General features: G+C 36.8%; 1 protein-coding gene across 10 annotated transcripts in view; it reads left to right on the top strand.

Annotated features, from left to right (window-relative positions):
* erc2 (ELKS/RAB6-interacting/CAST family member 2) overlaps positions 1-12,384 on the top strand; it is an 846,554-nt gene that overhangs the window by 437,863 nt on the left and 396,307 nt on the right. For 7 of the 10 annotated variants that reach the window (XM_087994311.1, XM_087994312.1, XM_087994313.1 and 4 more), the window contains 2 exons: positions 5,586-5,621; positions 7,601-7,794. In XM_087994311.1, the coding sequence (XP_087850437.1) occupies positions 5,586-5,621; positions 7,601-7,794 (230 nt within the window). The remainder of the gene's footprint in view (positions 1-5,585; positions 5,622-7,600; positions 7,795-12,384) is intronic. The other 3 variants (XM_087994315.1, XM_087994314.1, XM_087994318.1) reach the window with 1 other exon arrangement.

The following is a 12,384-nucleotide window of genomic DNA, read 5'->3' as shown; positions in this document are numbered from 1 at the left end:
GGGCTTTTCCCCTTATTTCTTTATGTAATTCATGAGATTAGAGTTGTTTATCCTTTTTATGATGAATTATACAAGTTATTCTTTTGTATTTTGCTTTTGGCTACATGTATTAAGAATGTCTAAACTTATTGCAGTCAAAAAGTAATTTTGATAGTTAATGTATAGCAACCTTGTTAGCTTGATTTTTGCAGGCAAAAACTCCAATTCTCTTATGACCATTACATGCTGCATGCGTAAGTCCTACATTAGTGATGATTCAAGGAATAGGATTTCTGAAATTCATTTAGACGTGGACCTTTTATCTTGCAGATTATTTTTCAGGAAAAATAATTTATCGAACATGATTGCAATTTTTTTGTAACTTGGGACTAAACCTAATGAATGTGGTTTTATTGCAAGGTTTCAATTATACTTTTGGAAATTCTCCAATAATTTTTAAATAAAAGAAGGATTACTACAGACATTGATGAATATTCAAAGTGGCTCAAACTGAAAGGAATCCTTGAAATTAAGAAGTTTGAAAAAACCTCAGATTTTTCTCCAATTGACACATTAATTGCACAATTTCTCTTGCAGTGTGCTTGAATATAATGTATCTGATGTTTTCAGTGTGGTTACCACAATTATATTGGATCATCTAAGATGCAAATCAGACTAATTGTTGTTATAGCTATTACAACCTCAAAGATGCAACACCGAGTTGGTCAGATGATTCATTTTCCAGAAAACAACTTAACTAGGGTTGTTTACAATCGTAGTTTATTATGTGCTTTTCCCAGTCCCATTGATCTAATCAGTATAATTTTTTTTATGGAATGGCACTTAATCATATAAAGCATTGATTTGTGAAGTTGAACTCTGGTCATTAGCTGATACTCAGATGCCTTAAATAACTTTAATTCTCATTTTTGTTTTGTCATGATATAATAGAATTATTCTGTGCACTGCTAAAAATTTCCTGTTGTCAATGTTGTTAGCAAAAGTTGCATTCTCTGAAATCACACTTGCTGAATTGCACATTCCTGCAATTTCTGTAGCAGAGCATTAATTGAAGAGAGCACTTTGCCTTCTTTTGTTGCTCATTGAAAGAGGAACTTTCAGACTATATAACTTTATTTTAAGTAAACATTACAAAGAGCCGCAATGCGTCACAATTTCTTGCTTGATGGAATCCAAACTAACTATTATCAAAACAGGCAGAATACAAAGAGAGTTTGTAAAGGAACAACTGAAACGTGAATTTTCACGTAAACATTTGGCAAATGCTTATTACCCAATATAGACACCTAACAAAAACAAGCAGACTATTTTCAATCTGCTCTGGAAGAAGCATTAGAAAGTTGAATGCCAGTTCCCTGTAGTATTTGAATCAATGCTTCTGATTTCAGGGAAGTGATATTTATCTTAAAAATGTAAAATAATGTGATGTTAAGCATTCCATTGGCTGTGATGTTTGCTGGCTCCTTTTGTGATGTAACTTAGTTTATTTTGGCTGAAAGTCATATAGACAGAATCCAAATGTCTGCTGTTTGATGTTTTATTATTGTTGGTTTTCTGCTCAGTTATGAACATTTTTAAAGAAAACCCCTATTCATTAGCAAATGGATTCTATGGTAATGTATGTTAATTAAAACACTGTTGAACTTGATCAATGAGAGAAATCTGCATCAATAATTGAAACACAGGCATACATTAACCTGGATGAGAAACTTGAAATAACTTGTTGGTTATTTGCTTAGTGCTGAAAACGTCAGATTTCAGAAAATGCTTTTGCACCTATCAAAATGGTTTTTGTATTAACTTGTGATTAAGTGTCACTTACTCCACATGATTTATTTTAAGAATATACAGGGTCCTGCTTATTTTTAAAAATCACTTTAATAGAGCTGTCACCACATGGCAATCATTCTTCTCTATAGGTCACCTCTGCCCCACCCTAAGAAAAAAAAGGAATAGGTTAGAAAATGTCTGAACAATTTATGCAATCATTAGTTTGACTGTCATTGTTATAGGTTTTCACCCTTTTTAAAAATAAGACTAAAATTTAAAGTTCTTCCTGCCTGGCATTCCATAATTGTGTTGCATTAAGTTCAAATGATGCTACCCATGTTTTCAGAAAAAAAACTGATTTTATTTATGCAACAAAGCTTGAATGTTCTTGTTTATAATTTTTACTCTTGCAATTCTTAACAGTTTCTGAAAACTATAACATTTGTTTCAAAAACAGCAAGCATTACAAATAAGTGATTAACATGAGCATACAGTTTTTCCAGTTGTTGGAGACTGAATCATGTGTACTGCTGTTTATGTTGTACACATTTGGTTATATTTAAAACCATAAATAGCTTTATATATAGTTAAAGCTATAAAACATTTGATAATGCATGTTTTAATGATGTGTATGCCATAACCAAAGTTTATTGCTGAAAATAATTACAATAATTTGCTGGAAAGTTACTCAGTATTTGAATCTTTGCCCACACTCCTACCCTTCAACCCTCCCATTCCCCAAATGCCCTCTTCTCCTGCAGTACACTTTGGGGCTGCTGTAATGTCATAGACTTCCTTATGCCAGTCCTCTAAGTGTACCGTGGTAGTACCAATACTGCAATGACCTTTATGAAAATGCATCCGACAGTTGAATTCACAGCAGTTTATTTTCTTTAAACCTCTTTCTTGGTGTAATGTCATTGGAACCAGCTGAACACTTGTAAAATTATTAGGAAAAGCAACTCTGAATCAGACAGTGAAGGAATAGCAGTGCAACATAAATTACAGTCCTGAATGTGTGTTGACAGTGCTTACTTTAAGCAACTATCTGCTTCCGAATCCCCACAGTGCTGTGAATGGCATTACAAACCTTTGGTCCATATTCACACTGATTTGTAGCTAAAAACAATAATGTTATAATGAGTGAACACTTTCGTATAGTTCTACATGCTATAAATAATAATCAAATGTGTTTAATTAAAACTTAATATTAAGACTAACTTTCTGAAAATGATACAACCTATATTCTTTCAGTGTTGTTACAAATACAAAAATATTTACCAGAAAAATAACACTCAATTGTTTTAAATCATGCAAATAATTAACATTTTCATACTTGGCAGTATAATACGCAGCCCTGCTTGTTACAGTTCTGACACAAACTGCACCCCAGGGTTCTGAAGGAATAGCTGAGGAGATTGTGGAGACATTGGCGGTAATCTCTCAGGCAGGATCCCAACAGACTGCAAAATGGTTGATGTGACACCCCTGCTTACAAAGGAGGCGAGGCAGGAGACAGAAAATTATAGGCCAGTTGGCCTGACCTCGGTCGTTGAAAATATTTAAGAGTCCATTATTAAGAATGATATTGCAGAGTACTTGGACGAGCATGATAAAATAGTGTTGAGTCAGTACGGCTTCATCAAAGGGAGATTATGCCTGACAAATCTGCTAGAATTCTTTGAGGAGGTAATGAGCAAGTTAGGTGAAGGAAAGCCAGTGGCCAAATTCTATTTGGATTTCCCAAACATCTTTGATAAGATTCCACACATCATGCGGCACAAGCTAAGAGCCCAGGTTAGGAGCAAGGTACTGGTATGGATAGAGATTGGCTGACTGGCAAAAGACAGAGAGTGGGAATAAAGGGATCTTTTTCAGGATGTCAGCTGGTGACGACTGGAGTTATGCAAGGGTCAGTGTTGGGACCATAAGTATTCACTTTATACATCAAGGATCTGGACAAAAGAACTGAGGGCATTGTTGCTATATTTGTAGATGACACATAGGTGAGGAACAGGTAGTGTTGAGGAAGCAGGGAGGCTGCAGAAGGATTTGGACAGGCTAGAACATTGCATTCCACCTGCCACTTCTTAGTCCAATGTTAGGAAGTGAGAGGTTATATACTTCAGTAGGAAAAATATAGATTTTTTTTCAGAAATCTGTCAGTTAGGAAGTCAAACGCGATGCAGTACTCATTTATACAGTGTGTAAGAATGCAAGAGTAAAGAGTGTGGTGCTGGAAAAGCATAGCAGGTCAGGCAGCATCTGAGGAGGAGGAGAATCAATGTTTCGGGCATAAGCCCTTCCTGATGAAGGGTTCATGGCCAAAATGTTGATTTGCCTGCTCCTTGGATGATCCACCTGCTGTGCTTTCCCAGCACCACACTCTCGACTAATCTCCAGCATCTGCAGTCCTCACTTTCTTCTTGTTAGAATGCAAGAGCAGAGATGTGTATGGCTCTTGTCAGACTGCATTTGGATAATTGTGAGCAATTTTAGGCCCAAGCTAAAATGTACTGGTATTGGTTTCTGTACATCCTGGGGATGAAAGGCTTGTCATATGAAGAACGGTTAAGGACTCTGGATCTGTACTGAATGGAGTTTAGAATGATGAAGGTAGATTTGATTGAAACTTATAGGCCTGGATAGAGTGGACGTGGAGAAGACATTTCAAATCATAGAGTAGGATTCAAGGGTACAGCCTCAGAGTGAAGGGATGGCTCTTTAGAACTGAGATGAGGAGGGATTTCTTCAGCTAGAGGGTGGCGAAACTGGAACTCTTTGCTGCAGAAGGCTGTGGAGGCCAGGTCATCGAGTGTATTTAAGACAGGTAGATAGGTTCATTATTATGGGATTGTAAGGGGGTCAAAAGTTATGAGGAGAAGGCAGGAGAATGAGGTTGAGAAATAAAGCAGCCATGATTGAATGGTGAAGCAGACTCAATGGGCCAAATGGCCTAATTTTGCTCCTACATCTTATGGTTATGGTCTTGTGGTAATTTATGTACTGGCAGAGGGTGCCACTGAATTTTCTCTAAGTTAACTTCCACTGCAGCAGGAAATTGTCATGTTTATTAAAAACCATATTGTTTTGTGGTATGCAATTTGTTCTGAAACTCCTTGATGATGTAGTCATATTATTTTATCGAGTTGACTGTCAAAAAAAGAAACAGACTTTTCCATTGCAAGAGCTGTCCTTTTCACGTTGGGCTAACTTTAAAATGTAGAATGTGTGCAAATTTGTAATAAAAGTAAACTAGCATTTTTAAAGATGCTGCTTGTCAATGGTGAATTCCAAAGTTAATCAGATCAAAGACAGCCAATATTTATTGCTCTGCCAAACTTGCACTTCCTTTGAAGTCCATTAAATTATGTTTTAGTTAAGAATATATTTTAAATTTAATAATCTGGTTTAATCAAGCCTAACTTCACAACCCACTTTGAAGCCTTCTGATTAATTATAATTTTAATAAACCAACAGTGTTGGCAGTGATTCATTATTTGAGTTGAACACAAAACTATGTCATCAGCGATGGGAAGCTTGCTTTATTTCGCAGAATATTTACCTCGGACAAGAAAGAAAAGTAACACTAACCTAAAAACTTTTACTCTAGCCATTCTTTTTATGAGCCAAAAACAACATTTGTGTTTCCTTAGTGCCTCTCACTTTCACTGTGGAATGTTTGGAAACTTAAATTTCTACTTCTAAGAGACATTTTCTATGTAAATTCATTGGATTTGTTGAGCTAATGCTGTTTTCCTGAATCTTTCCTTCTTCCTGTCTGTGCTTCATTCCTTCCCAACTTTGCAATGTAGCAAGCTGAGCAGTTGTTCAATCAGATGTACATACCAGTAAGTGGTTCTAAAATGCCCTCTGTAATATATGAAAGCATGAGGATCCATTGACCTAATATTGTGCTTATATCTCAGTGCGGCTCTGCAAACATTTCAAACGATCGCAATTTTCAGTCATGCTGGAATAAGTAAGCTATGTAGACTTCAAGGTCTTGGTTGCTTATGCTTAAACGGTAACTAATTAGAAACTGGCATAATGAGACCATGATATTGATTCTTGTGGTGATACCTTTAAGTCTACAAAGCCTTGGCAGACTGACAGTTTATGCACAGACCAAATTCAGTTGTATTTTGGCATACTCTAATATTTTTATCTTTTTAGGATGTGATGATTGAGAAATTGGCAAGTTTTATAGTAAAGGTTTATAATCAAAATTCTTGTTCATGAAATCCTTGATTGTCATGAAAAAACATAATGTAGAACACAGACACCTTTTGTTCTGTGCCTAGACTGTTGTCAGACAGGAATTCATTGCAGAATTGGGAGCACTTAGAGGGTTAACTTTTTATAATTAAGTCAGTTCAAGTTTGCATGTTTCAATTACTTTATTTTTTAATCACTTTAAATGCACCTCAGTGATTTACTTTTAGAAGATTATTCAGAACACTAATATTTTTAGTAGCTAGTTTTCATCAGCTTTAAAGATTTGTATTTATGTTTCTTGCTGTTTTTGTGAACTTCATGTGCAAATTTGTGAATGCTACACAAATACCACTTGTAAATCTTGTAAATTCAGATTTTGATTCCGTTACATCTGGGCATATGCTTCCTTATAACAATACAACAACTTTTGAGATTAGTTTATATAATTGAAGAATTAGCTTAAGTCAATTAATTCTTAAACTGAATCCATGTACTGCTGGTATCTGAATGAACCATTATATGTTAACTATGCTCTCTTGAGACTCCGATTGTGGAATTAATACTGGTAACAGTAACACATTTCATTGCATTCATTAACTTTTAGAAAGTTGGTCAATCTGCTTTTCTTCATCCTGCCATTCTAATATAAATAAATGACAATAAATGAAGAATACTTCAGTGCTGAACCCAGGCATTAAGATATGTTATTGCTGACATGTCTGTTGTGCCACAAAAGTGACTTCGCATTGTCACTTCTAGATTTATTTCTGCCTTATTTAAATTGGTAATGAATAATGAATTTGTTCTCATCTTTTCTCTCTCAATCAGTTACTACATACCTAGTAAATAAGAGGTAATAAAACATTGGTTTTGAGGCATATGTTTAGACAACTCTGAGTGATAATATGCAACAGGATGTTGCTTCGTTTGGCAGTACAGTTTACAACAGAACTAAGTTTACTGAAAAAGTACATATAATTAGTAACAGATTATCCTTTAGAAATATTTTAAACAAAGCCCAGTAGTTTCTTTCCATCACATAAAAATATCTTAAATAACTAACAATACCTTATTAAATGATACACTTCTCTTTGGTCATCTTAGCATCTAATACAATTTATTAATGCAAAACATCACAAAGAGTATTAGGGTCCTCAGAAGAATAATGCTGTACTTTTATCATCATGTATGTTGCAATTTGTTTAGGTCATTTGTCATCCTTGTTTGGCTTGTTTTGTCTTATGTGCTTGGTTTTATTTTCAAGATACCAATTAGGAATTATGAGGAAGATAGGGTAGGCCAAATCCTAGTTGTAGTGCTTTTTTTTGTTGTTGTGTGTGTGTGTGCTTGTTTGAAGTGTAAAATGCCAAACAACTGCAAATTTTCCTGCGCTGCTATTCATTGTATTCCAGTCCCATCCAAGATAGCATATTTGAATTATTCTATTAGTAAAACTGTTCTCTACTCTCAAGCATGTGATTTAAGCTTGTTATGAAATTCATGGAGTTGTTTGTGTGTTTTCGACATGTTATGAAGTGCTGTGTTATAGTATCATTTCAGAGATTTAAATAATTTTTATGGTGTCACTTTCACTTCCTTTACTTATGCAAAGGTCCATGATGCTGAAGAGGATGCTCACATGAACCCAGAGTTGGGTGAGAAAATGAGGCAACTTGAGAAAGATGTGGCATACTTCAAAGATGAGTTTGGTAAATCCCAAGCTGAAGTTGACAGACTCTTGGAGATCTTGAAAGAAGTAGAGACTGAAAAAAATGAGAGAGATAAGAAAATAGCAGAGCTTGAGAGGTAAGCATCAATATTTTAATTAACATAATTGCAAGTTAAGCAATCAAATACCAGAGCAGGATCTAGGGATTTTCTAATAGTAAATGGAAAGATTACAAAAAAGAAACATCAGGAAAATTAAACAAAGAGTTGTTGCTTTGAGCTAAAACTAAAGCATGATTATTGGCATGCCATTCTCAATCTGTGTAAGAGTTTGTTCTAGAAGTTAAGTAAAGCATAAGACCTTTCAAATGTCAGTTAAATTTTCTAATTTGCTCCCTGCTCTGAAATATTTGTTTGTTTTGTATAAGTATTGATACCGATTGCATGCCACCCACCCCCCCCCACTCCCCCACTCATTTGATGGAATAGAGACCCGTTTGTCACTCTCTGTCAAACTGCTCTTTTGCCTCTCATAAGTTTCTCCGCTTAGACCAGCATAAGTGCCTTTTGGATAGGCATCACTCCTCAATTCCACCCTGGCCACCACACAAAACATGCAACACACACGCGTGCCTACTCCCCACGCATCCTGCACACATATGTGCCACCCCACACAGCGCCACACCCCACACCGCACCACACACTACACAGACTCATACACTGTTCTGGGATGTCTGGGAGTGTTGATAATTTTTAGGATATCACTTCAATAAATCACGTCATGCCACTCAGCACAAAATATTTTTATTATATATATCGTATAAGAATTTTTTTTTCTAAAACAGGTTATCTTAAATAATATTGAGTGTTTTTCAGGAAAACTCTTTCTATCTTTATGCTGGTAATCATTTGCATGCAGGGACTAAATCTAACGTAGGAAAGGAAGGCAATTAACAGGAATCTCTGTGACAAGCACAGAAGGTTAAGAAAGAAAAGTGGTGTGGGGAGGGGACCTGGCGTAGAGATAGGAAACAATAAGAGCTCCGAGTTGGATGATTGTAGGATTTCATAACTGCAGAGTTGCACCAGGTTACAATGTTATGAATGGGGCAGAGCCAGGAAGTGACTTAAATATGAAGATCATTTTAAAATTGAGGCGTGTGTGTACCAGTAACCAATGTAGGGAAGTAAACTTGAAATGAGAAGGATGGTCTGGTCTGAGGTTGAATACAAGCAACTGAGTTTTGTATGAGCTTTGGTTTATGGGGTGGAAGTTAAGCAACTGAGCATGAAGGAATTGTAGTAGTCGACTCTGGAAGTAACAAGCAGTCTCACTCACTTAGAGAGACATTGTCAGAGAAGGGAATGGAATCAGTAGCTGAGGGATGGCATTTGTTGCTTGGACCAATAACAAATGCAATCCAGGCCCTAAGCTCTGGAATTTCACTCCCAATTCCAAAACTACTCTAAATGGTCACCTCTCTCCTTTCTTCAAAGTAAAACTCTTTGATCAAGCTTTCAGCTGCTATTCTAATACCTCCTCCTTTGCCTTGGTTTACCCTTGGAATGAATTTTTGAATATCTTGGATAAGAAGATCCAAATCTTTATTTTTTACAAATGTAATTTAGCCTAATTTAGTTTGAATTGGCGCTAAAATAAAATTAACAACTTTTAAGTTCTGTTGTTGCTCGCCTTAGCGGGGCTTCTTCAAGTGGTCCAGTGAAAGAGCAGCTTAATGAAGATCAGCTGAAATTAGATCGTCAGTGACACAGACCTTTTGTATGGGGGTATATATAAGTGGTCAACTTAGTGTGAGTTAGTTTTTAGGTGCAACTTACAATAGGGTGCTGGAGTTGAGCACCTCAGACTTTAGCAGAGGAAGGAAAAGAGATGTTTGGTGTTTTGCTTAAACAAAGCAGCAAACTGAGTGTTCACAGTCCTTAAAGTAAAATAAGGTCTTCAGTTTGTGTTTAGGTCTTTTTTTCTCTTTCTTAAAAATAACTTGTTACGTATAAGATTGATATTTGATGTATGCAAACATATACTAAAGCCTAAAGAGAAGGGGATTTTTGATCACTTACTTTGTAGATGATACTAGGCTAGGGAAAATTGTGAGGATGATGTGAGTGATTTCAGTGGAATATTGAGAAGTTGAGCAAATGGGCAACACCTTGCAGAGGAATTTCAAAGTGGAGAAATGTGAGTTAATGCATTTTGGTACAAGAAATACAGAGACAATACAAGCTCAATGATGCAACCTTGAGGGAGGTGCAGGAGAGGCAGACTTCGGGGTTCATGTGCACAATTCTTTGAAGGTGGCCAGGCAAGTTGAAAGAGTTATGAAGGTGGATCGTTAGATTTATACATCGGGGCATAGAGTATAAAAGCAAGGAGGTGATACTACACCGCTACAGATCATTGCTCAGACCAAGCTTGGAGTATTGCGTTCAGTTCTGGATGCCTTATTTAAGGAAGAATGTTAAAGCCCTGGAGAGAGTTCAAAGGACATTTACTCGAATTATACCAGGAATGAGGGATACATGAAAAAAACGAGAAAAGTTGGGTTTGTTTTTCTTGGAGCAGAAAAAGGAGAAAAGCTACATTAATTAATAAGTTAAAGAACATATGGTAGTGTTGGTAAGACAGATGGTACATTGCGGCTGCCACATGTGGGAACTGCTCGATACCAAAGTGATGCAGAGCAAAGACATCTGCGATCTGAGCTGAGGAACTGGAGTCTGAGGCATCGGCATTGTGGCACATCAAAGAGGGGGCAAAATTATCTGAGCATTTTGTTTCAGCAGGTAGTCAGACCTCAAAGATGATTCAAATTTGGTGGCTGAGTGACGGGAGGGTATGACAGAAAGTGAAACATATGTGGGGGATCCATGTGTTAGCTTTCAAGAGACTGCAAGCTTTGGAAGGATGAGTGAGTTGACCACAGCACTGTTGGACAGGGTGCTGTTTGCAAGAGTGTGGGAGGCAATAGGAAGTTGCGGGGACAATATAGTTAGAGGGATAGATACTGGTATCTACAGCTATGAACATAAGTCCTGAAGGTTATGTTGCCTGCCTGTTGCCAATATTAAGGATGCCTCTTCAGGACTGGAGGGGAGGGGAGGGTTCTATTGCTGTTGTCTAAATTGATAGGACTAGAAAGGAGCTTCCGTTGAAAATGTTTGAATAACTCAGAGCTAAATTAAGAAACAGTACCTATCAGGTAATAATCGTTGGATTACTGCCTGAGCCACTGGTAACCTTGCATAGGGCAAATAAAGACTACGGAGTCAAATGCATAGTTGAACAATTGATGTGGGATGAATGGGTTTCAGTTCAGGTGGCATCGTGATGTACTGGGATTAAAGAAAATCAGCTTTGTTGGGACAGGCTTCATTGGAATTGTGTTGGGACCAGTATCCTAATGAATCAGATAGCTAGGGCTGGAGAGAACATTTCATTCTCCATTTGGGGTTGGGGGTGTTTTTGGGAGTTGCTCTGGAGAGGCAATTGATAAGATTAAGAACAGGATTGGGGCGCTATGAGAAGGGATGGAGTTCACAAATGTGGATCAAAGGAGAACAAATGGTAAAAAGACAAGTGATGATTCTTTATGTAAATATATGTAGACAAAAGATTGAGTGTGATCTTATAGTCATTAATGAGATTAGTTACAAGGAGATCAAAGCTGGGAACTGACTATTCAGGGTGTACCTTTTCAAAAGGGTCGGAAGCAAGTAAAGTGGAATGAGGTAGCTTTCTTTGTACAACTTTGAATAAATACAGTGGTAAGAGGCAATCATGGGTCAGAAGATATTTAATCTATATTGGTGGAAGTCAAAAATTACAAGGATAACTGAAACTTGAGGGCGTTGTCTCGAGGCCCAAAAATAATCGTTATAGTGTAGGGCAGTGAACAAATCAAGAGATAACCAGGGCACGTGCATTAATCAGAGTTCACTACAATTTCATGAAGATTAGGAAATTAAAATTGGCAGAGGCAACCACAAGGAAAAATTCATAGTGTATTTGGGATAGTTTCCTGATGTGGAGTGACATGGATCCAACCAGGAATCTGGTCATTTCTGGTAATGTGGAAGGAGATAGGTTTAATAAATGATCTTATAGAGTAAAAGATCCTCAAGTAAACAGTGACCATAACATGGTGAAATTTATCATTTAATTTGAGAGTGAAAAACTAGGGTTGGAATCAACTGTGCGTAATTACAGAGGAATGAGGGCAGAGTTGGTTGGAGTCGACAGGGAAAGGAGCATGAAAAAGAAAGATACTTGATAAAGAATGGTAGATGTTTAAGAAAATAGTTTGACTCTCAGAAAAGGTATATACTAGAAAGGAAGAAGGATTCTAAGACGAGGATGTACCAATTAAAGTTAACCAAGGAAATTGAAGTAGTATCAACCTAAAGTAACAAACATAGAGTATAGTAAAGATTAATGGTAAACCAAAAGATTAGGAAAGTTTCAGAAACCAACAAAAGGTGTCATTATCAAATTATAAAATAGTGGCAATGGGCTAGTTGAAAATATGGGTGTTGAGCTACTGAACAGTATAGTGATAGATAAAGAAGAGGTACTGAAAAAGCCGGCAGCACTCCAGGAAGAGAAGTCACCAGACCTGGATGGGATGTGACCTGGATTGCTGAAAAAGGTAAGGGAGTAAATCACAGTCATTGACAGCAATTTTCCAGGCCCCTCTGAACACAGGCTTA

The sequence above is a fragment of the Chiloscyllium plagiosum genome, unplaced genomic scaffold (genome assembly GCF_037043375.1).
Source record: "Chiloscyllium plagiosum isolate Xiang-an unplaced genomic scaffold, Cpla_swu_hap1 HiC_scaffold_14, whole genome shotgun sequence".
NCBI lineage: Eukaryota > Metazoa > Chordata > Chondrichthyes > Orectolobiformes > Hemiscylliidae > Chiloscyllium > Chiloscyllium plagiosum.
The sequence above is the reverse complement of the archived record's forward strand: the minus strand, read 5'-3'. Positions and strand labels throughout refer to the sequence as shown.